At 29.2% G+C, this 17,156-nt stretch overlaps 2 protein-coding genes and 1 long non-coding RNA gene across 4 annotated transcripts; 1 reads left to right on the top strand and 2 right to left on the bottom strand.

The window, feature by feature from the left end:
- Nucleotides 1-1,766: 1,766 nt before the first annotated feature.
- Nucleotides 1,767-5,148, bottom strand: SIRB (sirohydrochlorin ferrochelatase B). Of its 2 annotated transcripts, XR_014431257.1 has the most exons (7): nucleotides 4,315-5,148; nucleotides 3,969-4,186; nucleotides 3,707-3,768; nucleotides 3,107-3,217; nucleotides 2,906-2,998; nucleotides 2,014-2,241; nucleotides 1,767-1,970 (listed from the first exon to the last, which is right to left on the bottom strand). XR_014431257.1 is itself a non-coding variant. In XM_083067776.1 (6 exons), the coding sequence occupies exons 1-6, from the start codon at nucleotides 4,359-4,361 to the stop codon at nucleotides 2,157-2,159; spliced, it is 633 nt and encodes a 210-aa protein (XP_082923902.1). In that variant the 5' UTR covers nucleotides 4,362-5,146; the 3' UTR covers nucleotides 2,016-2,156. The 2 variants fall into 2 exon arrangements, 1 of the variants encoding a protein (XP_082923902.1); XM_083067776.1 differs by lacking the exon at nucleotides 1,767-1,970 and having other exon boundaries at nucleotides 2,016-2,258; nucleotides 4,315-5,146.
- A 490-nt stretch (nucleotides 5,149-5,638) lies between these two features.
- LOC109807471 (uncharacterized) lies at nucleotides 5,639-8,102 on the top strand. The gene is made up of 3 exons (XR_014431867.1): nucleotides 5,639-5,796; nucleotides 6,089-6,335; nucleotides 7,867-8,102. It is a non-coding gene; the product is annotated as an uncharacterized LOC109807471 (long non-coding RNA).
- Nucleotides 8,103-11,010: 2,908 nt separating this feature from the next.
- On the bottom strand, nucleotides 11,011-11,959 carry LOC109809750 (cyclin-dependent protein kinase inhibitor SMR6). Its single transcript, XM_020373139.3, has one exon. It carries the CDS (start codon nucleotides 11,787-11,789, stop codon nucleotides 11,493-11,495), a length of 297 nt encoding a protein of 98 aa, XP_020228728.1. The 5' UTR covers nucleotides 11,790-11,959; the 3' UTR covers nucleotides 11,011-11,492.
- Nucleotides 11,960-17,156: the final 5,197 nt, after the last annotated feature.

Here is a 17,156-nt window from a genome sequence, read left to right as displayed (position 1 = left end):
CATTTATATTTTTAAAATTTTAGTAACAAAAAAAATGAAGAGAGAAAAAAAATAAAAAGGATCTTTATTCATAAAAATTTGTCAAACTCAATGAATAAAAAAAATACAAAAACAAAATTTACTGAATTTTCTTGTACGCTTAAATTAATTTATACACTTTGATTTTTAGAGAAATTAAGTAAAAATAACTTTTATAGAAATTAATTATATTAAGTAAAATATAAGTCTAGAATGAGCTTTTAGAACTTTTCTACTAGAAAATATTATTTATTTTTGGTAAAAAAATAATTAGAAACTTTTAAATTATATCTAAACCCACTCTATATAATTAAAAATAAGTTAAAATATTTTTTAATATTTATAATTTCACTTACTTTACCTTCTAGTTCATATAATTTAAAATAAACATTTTTAGTTTCTATATCTATCTTTCTTAATCTTTTTTGGCCCCTATAATTTCATATAGATCTAGTTCATATAATTTAAAATAAACATTTTTAGTTTCTATAACTATCTTTCTTAATCTTTTTTGGCCCCTATAATTTCATATAGATCTTTTTAGTGTCTATATTTTTAATATTTTAATCTTTTTAATTCATATTATAATACAAAATTGAATTAATACAAAAAATATTAATGACAGAAATTTAAATAGTTAAAAAATTACAAATATAGAGACTAAAAGAATTTATATAAAACCATAGGAACTAAAAATGATTAAAAAGTATATGAATTAAAAAAATTATTTGAAAATATAAAAGACTAAAAGATAAATTAAGTAAAACTATAAAAATTAAAAAAGTATTTTAACAAAAGCCTGACCTTTTAAGTAAACGACCCTTACTCATCCAGGTCAGGTGTGTCTTATTTGCTACCCGCAGAATTAAGGTATAGCCAGTACAAGGTAAGCCATAAACTTGAAAATAAGTTAAGTTTAATTATATTGGGACACCAGTTAATGAATAATAAAAGTTATACGAGAAAGTTAGCGGTTAAACTTTTAATAATAAAATAAGAGTTAATTACTTATACACTTTACACTGAGAACCAATTATATCTTTTAATTGTGTCATGTCACTGTTAAAAGTAAATGTGCTTATAATGATATGGTACAATTAAAAGATATAATTAGTTGTCAGTGTAAAAAAATTTTACACTGACAGTATATAAGTGATTAATTCATAAAATAAAATGTCTACATTTGATTTTTTAACTTGTGCCCGGCCACTAATTAGCATTTTTCTAATTATAAGTAATTAGATAATAAAAATAATTTAAGCATAAGATGATATGTGTATCATTTAACTTGGTTGAATCCCATCTACTTAAACAAGCAAAAAATTTAATCATCTACAAATCGTGTTATTGTTATCCAACAGACAATACTTAAATATATTATTATAGATATTAGTAATATTTTACGATCATAATTAAATTTTTATCTTAATACTACACATTGAATTGACATTTAATAAAATCTTTTTGTCACGTATATTACATAATTCTAATTGAAAAACATCGGCACCAATACTTATGATAGTGCATACAAGTCAATCTATTTGCAATCGCAAGCAATAAGGGATATTCTCATTTTATTCATTTATTTTTGGCACAAACCAGAAATAACTGAGAGAAATATGGGTAGTTTCTTGATGGATTTGGAACTGGGTAAGAGAAACCTTTACATTAATGTTAAATACTGATACAACTTGGAGGAAGAAAAAAAAAACTCCTCAAAGTCATGATGGACCAATGAAGAGACCAAGTTTACGTGCATCAGAATAAATATTAAATATAACATATCGTTACAACATGATCTGCATAAACGATAATTTGTCATTGCAAATTATTTTGTTAAACAAATTCAACTTAACCACATTTGGGAAGCATGGCATAGTGAATAAGAATACATTTGCTCACAAACGAGAAGAATCTGGTTGAACGATCAATTTCATGTGCCACTGGTGACATTGGACACTCTAAATCTTCCCACTAGCAGTGGCTCCTGAAACAGCAAAATTTGATCAACAAGAGTCCATAATATACAATCTGAAATCACAACTTCAGAACAGTTGCAACTCAATTTACAGATTCCTTTAACTTTCAGCCTCATCTACCTTGTAGGAACAGCATTCAAAACAACCTAACTTCACACATTAATAGAGCCTGCATTTTCCAGTCCCAGCACAAACTGAACACTCTTCTGCATCTCCAGCTACATGCTTTAAGCAATGTTTGATCCTATCATTCACAACATTCTGTGGGCAAAAGATCATTAAACTTCAAAGTGATACACATAATTACAATGCAAAATAGATCCATTATCTGGTATGATTTCAATGAACACACTTTCACATATAATTCTTTTACACTTAAAACACATTGGAATGATTTGAATGAACACAGTAAAAACTATGGAACAAACATTGACAGATTCCCACTGGCCACCCCAAAAAAAGGAGAGAATGGTTGTAGAGGATGAGCAGCATGCGAAAAGCTTCTAGTGGAAAAAACTACATGAACCATTGCTATAGCCTATAGCCACAGCTATGTAAAGACGAGATAGTTAAGATCCTCATTCAATTAGTGTAGTCAGCTATTTCCTTCATTTCAAATATGTGACGACTATCATATTCATGGGTTATATTATAACTTGAGAAAATCCGACCCACCAAGCTTGAGTTAATAAATAAAAAAATCAGCCCCCTACAGAGCACTTGGCATAGGTTAAATTAATCTTTAAGAAATAATCTTTATCCAAAGGGATTTAAATCCATGTCTCACTAATCTTTAAGGAATAATAAGTCTAACCAAAGTTGACGACAACAAAAATACAATCAAACTTGAAATTTGGAAATGGAACAACTTTTAGTGAGTGTTTAAACAAATGTAATAGAATTCATACCACAAGTAGCTCATGTAACCCAAGGGGTGCAGTTACAATGTACGACACACCTGGGTGCTCCTTCGCTGCCTCTGCACTTAAGGAAGGAATATCCTGCATAAAATGATGTTTAAAATTTTTGCCTACTTTCTACCTTCATCAAGTCAGAGAATCATTTTGACAATTCATAGAAAAGTAGGACAGTGTTCAATGCAGACCTACCTGATTCCAATGCCTTCCAGGAGAGAGAAAAAAGGGACTGATAATAACACGGTTTGCACCTTGTTTAACACAAGATTGAAAAGCATCACTTATTGATGGTTCTGCTAATTCCTGCAAATGTATAATACAATTACGAAGCATCAAGAATTTGCTCCATGGCTACAACTTAGTCATGAAATGAAAAGGCAAAGACATGGGCAGATGCACAAAGAAAATTGTGTCACTACTCTTATCTCTACCAGCCAAATCTAGATTCCAGGTCAGATTGTGAAAGAAAGTGTAAGAAGCTTGGCCATATTTCCTCAAGAAGGCAAATCATAAGCATGCTTTTATTGTTCATGCTAAACAAACCAAGGAAAATTCTAAGAATGCTAAAATAATGCCAGACTAGCTCTCATGCTCACAGGTGCTTTTTTAAGATCAAGGAAGCTATATCCTTAAACTGAGGCAAGAAATGAGTCAAATGACAAATAGTCAATTAGCTTATAGGCTACAGCAGCTCAATTATCTATCTACTATCATTCAGATTTCATTTTTTATCTTCATATGGTCTTTCGGTCCTTGACATGATGAAAAACTCAACAGATTACAGAAAATTACCATATGAGCAGGCTCCACAATCTCATACCCGGTTTTATGCTTAAACATCTCCACAAAGTCATCTGACATTCAAAATAAGACAAGTTTTAGACATCAAATAAAAAGATTCCTTAGTACTTGAACAATTTCAGTAAACACCCTCCCCCCAATGCCCCAAAAAAATTCATGTTCCAAGTTAACACAATGACAGTGGTTTAGCTTACTAAGCATCAACAATACACAAGTAACGTAATCAGAGCTGTAACAGGTGGGTTTAGCTTACTAAGCAAGAGATTGGACTCTTTACGACGCGAACCATGATCCACAATTATCACTGCATCTCCACGACCAACTTCACCAGAGTTTTCTCTAAAGCCACCGTTTTGACTACTCAGACACACAAATCTGCTTAAACTTTGAGGCTTGGAGGAACAACAGAGAAAATTTGAGGACTTGAAGGGCGCCCATCTTGGGTTTGTTCCAATTTCACTTACGGAAAAACTGTAACAGCAACAAGAAAACACTAATAAGAGGAAAAAAATAAGGAGAAATTTTGAAATTGAGTATACAATGAGAAAGAAAAATGGTACCCAAAAACTTAATTGAGAATTTAAACATGAAGTATCTACCTTGACAAGGCATGAGAATGAAGTGAGAGAGACTTCATCGGCACCATTGATCACGAGAAAGCCAACAACAGTTCTACTACTTCCAAGAGAGACGGGGTACTATAGTTGTTTTATGCTCTGTTCCTATCCAACTCTAACCAAAAACAAATAGTTTCCACCAATTGATATAAGAAAATGCAAGTCCTGCAAATGAGTATCGTGCCAATGACTACAAGAATCTATTAAAAGAAGGGGACAGTGGGACACAAAACTGCATCCCCACTCAAATAGCAATGACCCATCTCTATTTTCTTTAAATTAATTAAAATCAAAATAAATAATAATATACACAAGAAACAAATTTGGTTCCAATTGTCAATTATATAACGTGTTATAAAATTAGGCTAGTTTGGATAAATTTTTTCATAAGCACTTGTTGAAGAGAAAAAATAAAACAAAAAAATGAAATAAACTTCTGTATAGCTAATTAATTTGTCATATTTTGGTTCAACCAATAATTAAACTAATAAGTCACTCAACATCCAAATAGAAATCCTGTTAGTAAGTTTTAAACAAAAAATGAAACAAGTTCTACAGAAGTCCATGATTTGTTTGTCTCAACAGGGCAACAACAACAAATGAACAAGCTAGGATTAAAAATTTGTAATTTACAACGGAAATTAAAGATTTATAACGGAATCAAGCACTGACCTGCTGTGCGGCTGCGGAGGTGGAACGCCGTCGGCGTGTGGCGGAGGCCTTCGTTCGTGGCTAACAGATGTTGTGGACGCGACTCGAAGCTTCTTCGCTTCATTCTCTCACCGTTCAATTTTTTTTCTTTTTTTAATTTTCAAACTAAAACACCGTCGTTTGGGTTTTAAAAGAACAAAATATTTTTTTGAAGGAAAAGAACAAAATATAATACTTAACAAAATTATATTTACATCATATATTTTCAATTTTATAGAACTAATAGTTTAGTCTTGTATAATATACAAACCTGTTTATTATATATAGTAAATTAAATATAAATAAATATTATATTTAAATATATAAATTATATTTAAAATTTAAATAAATAGATATTTTAAATATATAAATTATATTTTAAATTTATAATAAATAATTTATAGGATAGTATAAAATTATTTTTGTTTATTAATAATTTATTTTTAAATATTAATGCATAATCTATAAATAATTATAATAAATTAAATTAAATTAAATAAAAATTAAAAGAATTCTTACAAATCACTTCAATAACAATTTATATTTAGTATGCATAATTAATAGGTTATAGGTCGAAAGAATTATATAATATACTTTACTTAACTTTATTTTATATTTAATAGGTTATAGTCTCTCTCTCTCATTTTTTTCCCTTCCTTCCATTACTCTCTTCTCATTTCCTTTCTTGGCTGAAACATGGGTGTTGGTGTTTGATTTGGAAGGTGAAGCTGTTGAGAATCAAGAAGAGCAACAAAGTTAATCTTCCTCCCCGAAGTAATTTCATTTCTTTTCTTCTTCTTTTTCTCCTCCCTGGGAGTTCGAAATCGAAATTCTTCTCCCTCCGAGATAAGGGAAGCTAGAATTTGTTATTTTGGGATAAAATATTGTATTATTGCAGCAAATTTCTGGTTGCATGTTGATTAAATTGGATTGTGTGGAATTAGAAAGAGGGGTTTTGAGTTGTTTGAAAAATTTAATGGATTCGGTAGGATTCTTGTTGCACGTGGGGTTTGTGATGTTTTATGAATTGCATGTTGATGGTAAAATTGTTTTCTTGCAAGTGCAGGTGTTGGGTCCCTTTGGGTTGCAAGTTTTGATGGATTTTGAGTGAAAAACATGTGGGAAGCCATGGAAGGGCAGAAAGTTTAATCTGGAGCACTGAATTGAGCGCTGCAGTGCTGGGGCTAGATGACTGAATTTGGTCTTAGGGTCTTCATGAAAGTTGTAGCCTTGGATGTTATCTTTCCAATGGCACAAAAATCACCCAAAAAAGAGGTCTGGAACTTCAGTTATGACCTTTTTAGTGAGTAAAGGTAAAGCTGTCAGGATGTAAGCTAGTTGTTGCGGTTTTTAAAATTTTTAACAAATTAGATGATATAATTAGGACTTTATGTCTTCATAAGAGTTGTAGGAAATCTTCTTATATTTCATATGAGATAAGGATTAGCATTATAGGAGTAGTATAACTCCAAATATGGATATTTTAGTGAACATAGGTCAAGCTGTCAGCATTGGTTGTAGTTGTTGCGGTTTTTAAACTTTTTAACAAAGTAGATGATGGAATTAGGACTTGATGTCTTCATGAGAGTTGTATAAAATTTTATTATCTTTCATTTGAGCTAAGGATGAGAATGATAGGAGTAGTATAACTTCATTTATGATATTTTTTGTGAAGGTTGTCATTTCACACTAAGTGATTTGGTTAAGTTGAAAGTTGTTTTTGGTGTTTAGGTTGATGTATGTTGTTTATATGTGTAAGTTGGCTTGATAAATGCGTTGAAAATATGTAGTATGAGTTGTATTATGTGATGAAATTGTTGTGTATTGATATATATGATAAAATGTTGAAAAATGATGAATGTTGTAATATGATGAGTAAACATAGTTGTGAGTTGACTGTGTTGTTCAAGTTGAAAGTTGGTTGAGATAATAAGTTAAAAACTGCATTGATTGTGCTGTGATGATGAGTTGTTGATCACTAGGATTAGAGGAGATGTTTTCGAATTTGTTCATCCCATTGTGTGGATTGAGATAGTTGTGGTGCTCTAAGAGCCAAATTTATTGAAAAACCCTCCTTGGAAAGTTGTCCCTTAGAGTGGATGATGTGTTGTTCTCCTCTAAGACTTAGTTGATCCCGTGTGTGGGCAAGGTTGAGGCACAAGTGTATGAAGCGACCACAATATAGGGGTCAGGTCAAACTATACCGATTACAAGCGGCCAATTCGAGTAAAGTACGAAGTCAGGAACTTAGTTCCTAACCGAGTATCGGAGAGTTATAGTATTTGGAGGATAGTTAGTAGGCTAATCCCATATGTGGCTTAGTTGAGCTAGCTAATGCCGTGGTAGGCCTAAACCCAGCTGTCATATCCTGACATAGTATTATACTTCCTTATTTAAGTGGCAAAGTCTAGGAAACCGTTATCGTGTTGTGGATTTTTATCCAAATTTGTTGTTTACCTAACAAGCCCAAAAAGGTTTTGTGTTGTCGGTTTGGTAGGAGCTAGCCACTTAGACTGTTTATCCTGTGTTGTAGGAGATCCCCGAGTTGAAATGTGTGACGACGCATATGTGTTGATAAGTTGTATGTGTTGATATGTTGTGAAGTTGTTATAAAGTTGTGTGTTGTCTATGTGTTGTGTGTTGCATGATGAATAAGTTGTTATTGTTGATAGTGATGTTGTGTTGCAGGTTGCTTTTATATTCATATGTTGTTTAAGTATTATGTGTTATATGTTGAACAAGTTGAGGAAGATGATGACAATGATGCAAAATTGCCTGTGTTGTATATTTCATATATATGAGTTGTTTATTTTTACTAGCTTATCCTTACATGTTTCCATGTAGTTTGGACTGCAATGATCATACGATGTATGGGAGCAAGACAAATAGATTGGTGTTAGATGATGGAGGTCACTTGATGGCAAGAGTTGGAGAGTTATATTTTTGTTGACTACCCTTAGTGGTAGAATTTATTTTATAGACAGTTGTATATATTTTATGGCCTGTTGAGTCATTACTGTTGGATGATTGTAGTTTTACTTATATTGATTGATAGTATACTATTTAGTATATATTTTCAATTAATTTTAGTTGTTTCTCCGTAGTATGACGGCAAAGACGGGTCGTTACAATTTTAATATAACCATATATAAACAATATCATATATGACATATTTATATTTTTAAAATATATGAATATATATTGATTTATATTTATTAAATTGTTATTTTTTTTATAAATATTCAATAATGTTATTGATATTAATTATCAATAATCAATAACAATACTAATACTAGTATTATATTTAAGTTTTATTTATTTAATAATAATAAATATATTTTTACACATGAATGAAATTTTCAATTCATATAATTTAATTTGGTCAATAATTATATAATTATAGAATATTTTTTAAATTAATAATATATTAATATACTTATAATATTATTTATTTTAATTTATCAATATTAATAATAATAATATTATATAATATGTATAATATATATTATCTATAAAAATGTATAATATATGCATATATAATTATTTGTTTCATAAAAGTAAATTTTCACTCAATGTATATATTATAACTTTTATTTTTACATTAAAGAAATTTATTGATGTAGCAATAGTTATTGGACATTATAGATCGATTGTTATACAAAAGATTAACTCAAGTTTTTAATTTAATTCTTATAAACATTTTTCCTTAAGAAGATTTTCTTAAGAATGGAAATTTGGATAGGGATGAGGCTTAAATGACAAAAAATTAATGCAAATATTGAACTCAGAAATAATGTTTAATTTTTAATTTATAGCAAATTACAATTATAATATGAGTCAAAATCTAGTGAATTATTGGGGTCAAAATCTAGAGTGAGGTTAGATAGACATATGGCCCCTCACAAACTTCCTTGCTCACCCTTTTTATTATGAGTAATAAATGAACGAAATCTATCCAACCCTTCTTCACTACAACAAAAAATAATTTGCATATTATTTTCACTAAATTTTGTTACTAATTTTTTTATAAAAGAAAAAAATCTGTAGTAATTTTTTAGTTTCTTTGGGAAACCAACCAAGCCCATCAAGGGAGCATAACTACGATCATTCATACCCAACGTGATCACATAGTTTGGGCCCTTGGGCTTTACTTGACTTATTATGGGTATCGTTTTGTCGCATTTGTAATACAATGTATTTTAATTTTTTAATGTCATGTTAATTTTATTGACAATTAATTTTCATAAAAAAATAGTTGGTAAAATATATTGAATTTTTCTTCTAAAAAAATCTTTAACTCAGCCTTAACCAATATATGTGAATTACAATGTCTCCTTTTTAAATTTGAAACTTCACTTTCGCCAAATATTTCAGGAAATGGCCCTTTTTCAGAGCAAGGCATAATGAGACATTTCAGAATTCAGTAGTATTTTCAGGTCCTTTAGAATCAACTGCTAAGCCAACAATGGTAGCATTAAAGTGAAGAATATTTCAGAGTTTGAGACCTACAAAGATAAGGGTAGACCAAAATATTGTTCCCCTTAGATTAATATAAATCAAATAGATAAATGAAATATTGTTCAGATTCCCAACAAGAAAACAGCCATTTAATATTCGTATTTATATGAAAAAGATTTGAAAATGGATAAAATGCATGAAAACCAAACATATTAAGGGCAACTCAGTCATAAGACTCTACTGTGGTGGTTCTTGGGAAGGGTTAGATGTATGCAACTATAACTTCTAAACCATTAAATCACAAGGTAGCAAGAAACCATATTATTGCACTGAGGTGTGACTCATAATCAGAACAGGTAACAAGTAAAATATAAACCAACCTCACAATGATGTCGAATCTTTATGCTTGCATGGTAACTTCATAAGGACAGTGAAATATTTTTCAACATGTTGAATCTTTATGCTTGATGCATAAGGTATATTCTTACTTTCCCAGGATATACTTATCTTAACTACATGTGTTGGAGAAATATATTCCAACAAGTCCACAAATACATCATAACCAACAGCTGAAATGCAAGAGAACAGAAGCCATTGAGCAAGTGCCATAAATCAATATCATGATACATAATATATTGCTATCATTCTAGAAAAGAAATAGTTTGTGTGCGGTAAAAGTATAAAAGAAAAGTGAAAAAGTGAGCTTGCCTTTCACCCACCAAGGAGTATTCACAAAAAGAGGCAACTCGATCTTAGAAGGATTTTCTCCCTTCTCAGAGGTGCAATACTCTATTTTGGTAATAATCATATATGGCAAGTATGTGACTTAAGAATGTTGAAGGATCTCTCTTAGAAGAAACATCACAAAGAAAAGGCATGTGTTACAAATAAATGACATACTGAAGGGATTCCATTACATGTTCTATCAAATAATACCCGAATTGCTTGACACTTGCATGATTGAATACAAAGATCCAACACACAAAAAAAAAAACATCCATATGTCCGGTGAAGGAGAAGAATCCATCCAATGCAGCCTTTATTGATTAAACAACTTTTCTGTTCACCAAATTTCCCAATGGCATAAGGGTGAACATGGTTCAAAAGAAATTAAAAGCTTGTGTTGGTGGCTAAGATATGTTAGAATATAACAGAATAACTATCATATCCTGTTGTAATTAATTGTTTAGTTCAACAGTAGGATATGGTTTGCTTATCTTATCATCTACCCTATTTTGTTTGTGTAGCCAATGTATTTTTATCTTGTGAGAAGAGTTGAGTTAACAAGAAACAAGATAGTATAGTCATTCTCTCTCCCTCAACGCAACCACCATTACCGAAAAGTAGATTTAGCAACAAAAGTAGAAAACCAACCATCCCATCCCAAAAACAGAAACAAAAGCTGCACAAAACCACACCCTCTTCAAAAGGCTAAATATTGCACCACAAAAGTGTGAAAACTGAAAACAGCGCATAGAAAGCACACAAACCCAGAAACAACACACCAGCCATGTACATGTAACCCAAATATGCCAAAATCTCAATATTCATCTCATAGCTTCTCATTAACCAAAAACAGAACTACATAATAACCTCTAATAAAAAAATATTAAAAAAAAAACTACTTAATACTCTTATCTAACTTCTAAATATCATTTTTTTTCCTTGAAACTTTATACACGAGTTCTTGTTCCTCATCCAAGGAAAAGAAGAAAGAGGAATAACAAGCATTTAGAACAAAAACACAACTCCTCTAATAAAATATAAACAAAGTAATTTCCATGGCCTGACACAAACACACACACACATAATTTGCTATGTATGTGCATGTAACATCTCCAACACATCCTCGTACTTGTGTATCTCACTGCTGAAACGAGTAACTAATCAGTAACTGAAATTACTCCTTTTCTAACTCTTCCTTTAGAGAAGTCAAATTTGATGAGCAAATGCAAACACTATACACCCCTTTTCTTCTTCTAACATGCATTTGGTAGCTGAATGAGGCGAAATCATTTGGCTTTCTGAACATGGCACTTGAAGACCGTTTCCAAATCCGGCGGAGTGAAGAACTCCCTGACGGTGTTCCCGCACCGCGAAGGGCGGCGCTTCCTGGGCGCCGGCGGGCACGGCAGCTTCTCCGGTATCCTGGCTTCCTTGGCCGTGGGCGTGGTGGAGCGCGCCTCTCCGTTGTCGCCGTCTTCGCCGCCAACGCGCTTGGTGTTTATGGGCTTGAGCGGGCGGAGAGCGATTCCGGCGATGACCCACTTCTTGGAATCGGGTTCGAGGTCGGAGTGGGAGAAGCCCATGTTGAAAAAAAAGAAGGAAATGGGAAAAAGGTTTGAACTTTTTGGTGGGAATGGAAGAAGGAGAGGAGGAAGAGGGAATATGAGAAAAGGGTATTTGTTTTGGGGAGAAGAAAGAAAGGAGTGAGAGAGAAAGAAAGGGGTGACCGGGGTTTTACGGGCAGAGAACCTGCGTGCTTTTGGCGCCAAAGTTTGGTTGGTTTGGCCAGCAACGGCTCTTTTTCCCGCCTTTCGATTTTTCAGGTGAATTTCCTCTTTTGCCCCTTTTATTTTCCTGATTTTAGTTTTTTTTTTAATTTATTAAATTAGTTTCTAGGGAGTGGTGTTGTTTGGGCACAAATACCAGCGCTGAATGAAAGGGAAGCGATACGACTTCGTTTTGCACCTCATAACGTCATTTTTTATTTTTTTTTTATATTCATTTTATTCTCTTGTTCTTTACTTGCAAAGTTTGATTTGATTCTCGCTGATAATGTTTTGTTATCGATTATCACACTCCATACTGAGAAATATTTATATGTTTAGTTTAATTTAAAATTTAAAATTTAAAATTTATTTATAAATATTTATATATTAAGTATGAATCTTAATTTTGTATGAAAGTGTTTTTAAAAATGTTTTTTTTTTAATGAAAGGATTTATAAGAATTTTTATAATTTTTTATCTATTTATATTTTTAGTTATTATAATTACTTATTAATTAAATATTAATATTTTAAAATAAATTATTAAAAAATAGTTAAAAAGATTATAATATAAATTATTTATTATAATTTTAAAATATAATTATATGTTTAAAAATATTTATGTATATTTATTTTAAATATAATTTATATATTTAAATATAATATTTTTCTATGTAATTTATTATAAATTTTAATTATATTATATATAATAAACATGCACAGGTTAAAATATTAGTTTTAAGTTAAATTGAGTATTCTTTTAAGATATTTATATATAAATTAAGAAATATAATAAATTATATTTTTATAAAAGAATACTTGATATTTTATTGTATTTTTTAATTTTTATTGCACAACTGGTATTGTAGCCTTTATATTTTACAGGTTAAATATTTATTTTATATAATTAAAATTTATAATAAGTACATGTGAATGTTATATTTAATTATAAAAATTAATTTATATTTAAAATTTATATAAAAATATATTTTTAAATATATATATATATATATATTATACTTTAAATATAAAATAAATAGTTTATAATGTGACAAAAAGTTATTTTAATTATTATTGATTTATTTTAAAATATATATTAAAACTTAATACATTAGAAAATATGATGAATAAAAAGTAAATTAAATAAATAAATAAAATTAGACGCCTCTAAAAAAATATTGACCTCTAAAATAATTCTCATAAAAATACATCAAGTTATATAAGAAAAAAGATTTATATTTAAAGTCTAATCTATTTGATAAAAAATCAGATTTAAATTTTTTTAAAAAAATTATTTACAAAAAATAAGTTTAAGTTTATAAAAAATCTTTTAAATTTAATAAAATGATTTATTTATTTATATAATATAATAAAAAATAAATATAAATATTATATTATTAACAATATAATTAAATAAATAAATTTATAATACAAAAAATTAAATTATCAATATTTTAACATCTTCATTATGTTTTATATTCTTTGTTCACATCAAAATCAAAAGATCAAAAATAAAAACTCTAATAATTATATTTTTGTTTTATTTTAATGGTTGATTATTTAAATTATTTCAAATAGAATAGATACAATATTTAAAAGAAGGAAAAAGTTATAAGTTTATCTTCTTTCATTACGAGATATGTATGAATATATATATGAATCATTCATATTACATTAATTTTTTATTTTTATTTTAAATTCTAAATTGTAATAATAATTTTTTTTTTTGTTTTTATCACTTAAATTAAAAAAAATCACGCCCACATACTTAAAATATATTTATTAGTTTATTTAAAAATAATTTTATTTATTTATTTAATATCATTACTCTAAAATAGACTTTTAAATAAATTTATAGATAGAACCAAAGTTTAAAAAAAAACATGTTAAACAATTTATAGATGAAACCAAAGTTTTAAAAAAATCATGTTAAACATGTATAAAAAATTATAATAAACAATAAATTTGGCCTAAATATTTAAAGTGTAACCTAACATATCTATGGGTGCAACTATGATATGAAGCATGACACTGGCTCTGACCAACCAAACCTACAAGCAAATAGCTTCTCTTATACTTCTGATATTAAGCCTCAGGCAGGCTGAACATTGTTTGAGTCCCTACTCAATTTCCACTAATAAAATAGTGTTTGGCTGCCACTTATCACCTTGTGGATTTTTCATGATTCATACAACACATTATAAATGTCATCATTTGTCAGATTACTAATACTCATAATAACAAGTGCACTGCATGTGATTCGATCATCACACAAACACTAGTGGAAAAAGAAGCTATTACGTCTTTTCATTTATGTCGGAAATTATTCAACGTAAATTAGATAATTTACGTCGGCTGTTTTAGCTGTCTGACGTAAATTATCTCATTTACGTCGGACCCATCTTTGTCCGACGTAAATAACTCCTTAAATGAAGGTGTGCGCGCACTATAGATTTCAAATCGTGGCATTCTTCCTCATCTTCACGTTCTCCCGCGCGTTGTGGATTTTTCTTTCTCATCCCTCCGCCTCCTCCTCAAATCGTGGTTGTCTTCATCATCTTCACGTTCTTCTGTTTTTCTTTTTCGGAGTTGCGTTGATTTCTTCTTCGCGTGTTGATGGAAATGGCTTAACCATACATCCATCTGTTTTTCTATGAGGTAACATCTTCTATCAAGTTTGTGTTTTTTGTGATGTTTTTTTCGTAATAATGTTTGTGTTGCATTTCGTGTTTGTGAAGTTGCAGAAGGAAGTGACCAAGTCCGGGTTTGGAGAACCCACTGCCTGGGTCTATCAAGCAGAACGGCCCGTTCTCTAAGCAGAACGGCCCGTTTTGCTTGCACTTGTTTTTCTTTTTTTCTTTTAAATTTTTATGACTTTTTTACGTTGTCCGACGTAAATTTACGTCGGTTTTTGCGCCCCGACGTAAATTTACGTCTCCCGCTTCTATATCGAACGTTTTTCTGACGTAAAAACTCTCTAATAATCGACGTAAAATATGTATTGTGTACTAGTGAAACTAAGGATTTTATCTTTAAAATAAGATCTCAACCTATACCAGGACTCTTAAATATTCATAACTTAGACAATAACTGAATTTTTCTAAAGATAACTATCGTACTATATATAAGACTTGTCATTAAAAAGTTGATGACATTTTGCACCATTAACAAAATAACCCAATAAAATAAACTAAAATGTATTACTTTAAAAATAAATTTTAACTTGAAAAAATAATTTTACAATGGATGGGAAGAAAGATGAAGGGTGTCCCTGTTACACATGCTCGTGCCCACCAACTAAGATGAAAAAATAATAATAATTTTTATTTTTTTGTTTTAATGTTTTACTCCTTTCAGTGTTTTCAATCGGGTAGGAGAAAACATAAATGAATTGGATTGACTTGGTTGAGATTTTGTAATAACTGTGAAATGAAATGTTTTTAAAGAATAAAGAGTTTTTTTTCTCCAGGTATGAGGCACATCTAATATGATAAATATATAGTGTAAATGTTAAGAAATTTGAATAAGTAAAAAATAAATAAAAGTAAAAATAAATTGTGATTACAGCATAAGCAAAAAACAACAAACAGTCCAGACAGGAAAAAGAGAAAATTAGAGTGGATAAAAAAAACTAGTTTAATTTTTTATTCAAGAAAAAAACATCAACATGTTTACAATGTTTAGCTTATGCTCTCATTTGTTTTCCTAATTAACTTAAATTAAAAAAAAAATCTAGTAGTATGCAATAACCATTATTTTGATCATTTCTGTGACTTAATAAAAGATAATGGTTATCCTAACTCGAATAATACATGTTTTCATAATTAATTTTTAGCTTTGGGAAGGTTATGACCCAAATTTCTCTAAACCATCCAAATAAAAAACCTCGAACTTATATAGTTTTAGTTTCCCTGTGGATATAAAAATCTTACTTAAAATTAAATATTTCTAATTAGTGTGATTAGAATTGAATTGAATTGCCAATACATTTTGATATTTTGATACAATAGGTCCCTCATAACTGCTTTGGTACTCTCACTAGACACTGCCATGACATATCCACAAGACATATATATAATGTAAGTGTACGTTAACTTTGGAAAAAAAATGCTTGTAAAATTTTTAGCATGTTATTTAATTCTCTCATTTAATATTTTAGGTAAAATTTTACATGAACCTAGACAATAATAATCTAGCAACGTGTGAGGTACTCAAGCATAAAAATGAAGTACCCACCACAAATATCGGATATGTATATTTTATTCAATGACCCTGATCACATATCTAAATTACATATTTTTTTTTTATAAATATTTAATATAATTATATGTTAAGAATTGAAAATTGGTGATTAAGTGAAACAATTTCTTACTATTAATTCATCAATGTTATACTTAAAGTGGAGATCATTAGAATTTGAATTAAAATAATTTAGTTAAGAGAAACACAATATGAATATGTTAATCTATTATTACATGGAAGTGAGGGGAAAGGCATGTCACAATGATGAGAGTTGAGTGTAGGAAGGACATGTTGCTGTTAGTGTCATTATATACTATGATAATGATTGCCCTCTGTGTCTCTGCCACACCCTCATAAATTTTAAATTAATGCAATGCTAACTTTAATTCTTTCTTACACATTAAAATACTTGCAAGCTTGGTCTCCCCACCAATACCATTTATCGCAAATGCATATTCTAAGCTGGTTGGACAACTTTATTTTTTCTTTCAAAAAATAAGAATTTAGAAACAGAATAAAAAAGTACTATATTTAATACCATTACTATGTATTTATCAATTTTATTTTTTACATAAGTTTTTCTTATAAATCAAAACACTTGTTAAAGATTTAAAAATATTCAATGAAAAATTAAACTTTGTAATATATTATATTTCAATTGATTTTTATTATTATTAATAAGTATCCAAAAATATTTTTTTATAGGAGTTATACATTAAAACTTTAACTTAGAAGTAAAAAATTTAATTTTTTTCAGTAATTAAACTTATGTAAGTGTTAAAAATGTACCATCATATAAAAAAGTTATTAAATCATAAAAAATAGAATTCTTACTTAGATATATAAAAAAAAAATACTACATGCTTATTCAAGCACTTAGTCTTATTTAATACAGTAATATAAAAATAATACTCGCAAGCCGTACATATACTTTATATGTATA

This window comes from Cajanus cajan, chromosome 2 (assembly GCF_000230855.2).
Source record: "Cajanus cajan strain Asha chromosome 2, NIPB_CcT2T_4, whole genome shotgun sequence".
Classification (NCBI taxonomy): Eukaryota; Viridiplantae; Streptophyta; class Magnoliopsida; order Fabales; family Fabaceae; genus Cajanus; species Cajanus cajan.
Note: the sequence above shows the minus strand (reverse complement) of the source record. Positions and strands in the feature narration are given on the sequence as shown.

What these genes read in the sequence shown, in the direction of transcription:
- SIRB (XM_083067776.1), bottom strand. Translation starts at nt 4,361, where the DNA reads ATGGTGCCGATGAAGTCTCTCTCACTTCATTCTCATGCCTTGTCAAG. An exon ending in TTGTGGAGCCTGCTCATATG is followed by an intron (nt 3,218 to 3,706) that starts GTAATTTTCTGT and finishes ATACATTTGCAG; the next exon opens with GAATTAGCAGAACCATCAAT. An exon ending in CTGGAAGGCATTGGAATCAG is followed by an intron (nt 2,999 to 3,106) that starts GTAGGTCTGCAT and finishes CATTTTATGCAG; the next exon opens with GATATTCCTTCCTTAAGTGC.
- LOC109809750 (XM_020373139.3), bottom strand. Translation starts at nt 11,789, where the DNA reads ATGGGCTTCTCCCACTCCGACCTCGAACCCGATTCCAAGAAGTGGGTC.